The sequence below is a fragment of the Amborella trichopoda genome, chromosome 1, assembly GCF_054954075.1.
Source record: "Amborella trichopoda isolate Santa Cruz 75 chromosome 1, AtrichopodaSantaCruz75HAP2 v2.0, whole genome shotgun sequence".
NCBI classification, from domain to species: domain Eukaryota; kingdom Viridiplantae; phylum Streptophyta; class Magnoliopsida; order Amborellales; family Amborellaceae; genus Amborella; species Amborella trichopoda.
In genome coordinates, this window is record NC_142336.1 from 7,522,018 (window position 1) to 7,525,363 (window position 3,346).

Genomic DNA, 3,346 nt, shown 5'->3' on the forward strand with positions numbered 1-3,346 from the left:
CTCCATTTCTTGTCAATTGATTTAAAACAACCAAGACCTTTGAGAAGTACTCTGAAATAATCTCGGATTCATTCATATGCAATTCCTCAAACTCAGCCCTAAGAGTTTGAAAGTGCCCTTTTTTCACCTTTCCAACTCTTTTGAAAGAGTTTTAAAGAATGTCCCATACCTTCTTTGAATTTGCAGCAGAAGAAATTTTCTCAAAAGTGCTTGCATCATTTCCTTGATAAATAATAAAGAGAGCATTCTTGTCCAAACTTCTCAACTCCTTTATCACACTTCTTTGATTTTGATCAAAATCGGCTTCTTCTTGCGGGGGTTGGTGGTTCTATATACCTCTTTTCAACAACATCCCATGTATCTTGAGACCCCAACAATGCCTCCATTTGAATACTCTACTTCTCATAGTTGTTTTTGGTGAGAAGGAGAATTTATAGTTGAATCAAGGGGGTAATTTTTTAGTACTTTGGCTCTGATACCACTTGTTAGAAATAGGGAGGAAGAAGACTTACTTTTACTATTTGTACTATTGCACCCAAAGAGACCAAATCAACATAGTTTCTTCACTTTACTTGTATAAAAATATAGTACATGTATATATAGACCTCTTAAGACCTTTCTAGACTCTTTTTACACCATTCTAGTGAATTTTTCCCTCTCATAACATACACCCTATATGCTTGGACGAAATTACAAGAATATTCAAAAGAATTCTAGACTTCACTCATTCCATATTCAAATTTGCATGCATTGCATGCTTTGGAATCCACTCTCTCAAACTTGGAATTGTGACCTTGGATCTATACACAATTCTTTTACATTATTTTAAAATTACCCTTAACATACTTTCCCAAATTATCTCTTGCATTTAAATCTAATGTCTAAACTACCCTTCAACATAATCAAGCTTATTTCTAACTGCTCAGTGGGGAAGACCAGGCCCTATCCGTTTTTTCATATAGATTAGGGAGTTTAGCTTTTTGGAAGGTGACAATGGATGGTGTCAACAGGATTGAAAACCACAACATGATAACGAAGTAGGGGGGTTCTACCACCATGAAACAAACTTACCCCTGCAAATTTAAAATCGTGATATCACCAGTCAATTTACCTAGATCTGTGTTAGTGAAAGTAATTATACACATGCATGCTTTGAGTAAACGAAAGGGAATGCATACATGCACACACTAGAAAATGAACAACATACGGACACACACACCCATGAGGGAAGACGTTGAAATTAGCAAACCATTAAAGCATAAAGCTGTCATTTTACCCCAGTATTATATAGTCAAGAGTCCCTTAAGAGAGCCCCACATCTCCTCTTCACGGAACTCATGGCAACCCTAAGGGACCTCTGCTTCTGTGTCCTTGTGCTCTCCCTCCCTCTGTTCTCTCTCTCAATACCCCTCTCTCATTCCAGCCCTTCTTCAACATTTAAGGTAGCCCTCATACACCGTGACTCTCCCTACTCCCCCATACATGACCCCTCGGCCTCGCCCTCCGACATCTTTAGGCTCTCTGCACAACGCTCCCTCTCTCGCCACCGACATCTCCGATCGGTCCTCACCGGCAAATCCTCACTGTCAAAATTGGAGTCGGAGGTTGTAGCTGGTCCCTCTGAGTACCTCATAAGGGTCGGGATTGGGACCCCTGCAGAGCCATACTGGCTTATTGCCGACACGGTGAGCGACCTAACATGGACTCAATGCCTCCCTTGTTCCAATTGCTTTGAGCAAAAGGCACCGATTTTCGACCCCAAATCATCTTCGACATACCGCTCCCTTGACTGCTCCTCAACCCTCTGCCAGGCCCTTAAGAGTGACAACAAATGTGGTGGCTCATCGTGCCTATATGACTATGGATATGCCGACGACTCGAGATCCAGGGGCATACTTTCGACTGAAACTTTCACCTTTGAAACCGCTAAATCCACCTTATCATCCCTTCAACCTAGCATTGGTTCTAATCCTAGTTCCAGTCCCACTACAAGTACTCGTACTGATCCCACAAAAACTAGCACTAGTGCCACTTTTAGTACTGATGGTGGCACTGGTACCGAAATCAACGGGCTTGGGTTTGGGTGTGGCTCCTCAAATAGGGGCTTTGGCGCAAACGGTGAGGCAGGTCTAGTTGGGCTCGGAGGTGGTCCCTTGTCTCTAATCTCTCAATTAGGGAGCTCAATTTCAAACAAATTCTCGTATTGCCTCCCCTCTAGGCTTGATAAGAACGCGACAGGTGTGTTGAACTTTGGTGAGAATGCCGATATCTCAGGCCCGAACGTCTCGAGCACACCGATAATTTATTTGGAAGAGTCTCCGGCCTTCTATTTCTTGAATCTAACGGACATTAGTGTCGGTGAGAAGAGGCTAGGCATTCCTCCAGGGACGTTTGTTCCATTCCCATCAGGAACATATGGGTTCGTCATAGATTCGGGAACAAGTCTTACTATCCTGCCCACTGATGTCCTTCAATCACTACTTGACGAATTCAAAGATATTACCAAGTATCCAACTATCCCTAATCCTCCGGGTCCGTTTGTGACATGCTACAAAGTGCCAGATTCCAGTAAGATCACCGGATTTCCAGATATTACATTCCACTTTTCCGGCAATGCCGACTGGAAGGTGGGAGCAAGTAATGTATTTTATCCCTTGCATGAGGATTTGCTTTGCTTGAGCATTGTGTCACAAATAGAGGATGCTGATTCTTATGATGGTCTTTACGTTTTCGGCAATTGGCTGCAGCAAAATACGGTGGTAGAGTATGATCTTGGGAAGAAGATATTGTCCTTTGCACCTGCTGATTGCAGCCGGTTATGATTTAGCGTTTTTTTTTTGCTGATCTTTCATGGATATTTTCCATTCATAATAAAATTGTAGATCTCGAAAAGTTTATTATGGGATGTGTTGAAATATAAGTAGTACTTTTTAAGGGCAGATTTCATATGATATGATCATGTTTTTGATGGATTATTATCACGGTTTTGTTCCGTATATAATTTAATTTTCTTATCAGGCAAAGAGTTATCCATAATCCTCTTTTGAGACTTTAGAATCGCCCAAGTCAAACTGGATACTGGGTTGGTGATTTCAAGGAAAAAAAAAACCCTAAAATGACTTAATTGTCCCTTGATTTCAACTTTTTCAAATTTATTATTATTATTATTATTATTATTATTATTATTATTATTATTATTATTATTATTATTTTAAATATAGTCTGATCCATCTCAAGAATTATCAAAATGAATTCCAATCGGTAATTCATTCGGACTCGAACCCCTAGAGAATTAGAGCACCATTCCAATTTTTGAAACACCAGTTGAAGCATGAAGATACAATAT

At 40.4% G+C, this 3,346-nt stretch overlaps 1 protein-coding gene across 1 annotated transcript; it reads left to right on the plus strand.

Annotated features, from left to right (window-relative positions):
• The first annotated feature begins 1,337 nt into the window (after positions 1-1,337).
• On the plus strand, positions 1,338-2,897 carry LOC18426237 (aspartic proteinase CDR1). Its single transcript, XM_006832895.2, has one exon. It carries the CDS (start codon positions 1,338-1,340, stop codon positions 2,820-2,822), a length of 1,485 nt encoding a protein of 494 aa, XP_006832958.1. The 3' UTR covers positions 2,823-2,897.
• Positions 2,898-3,346: the final 449 nt, after the last annotated feature.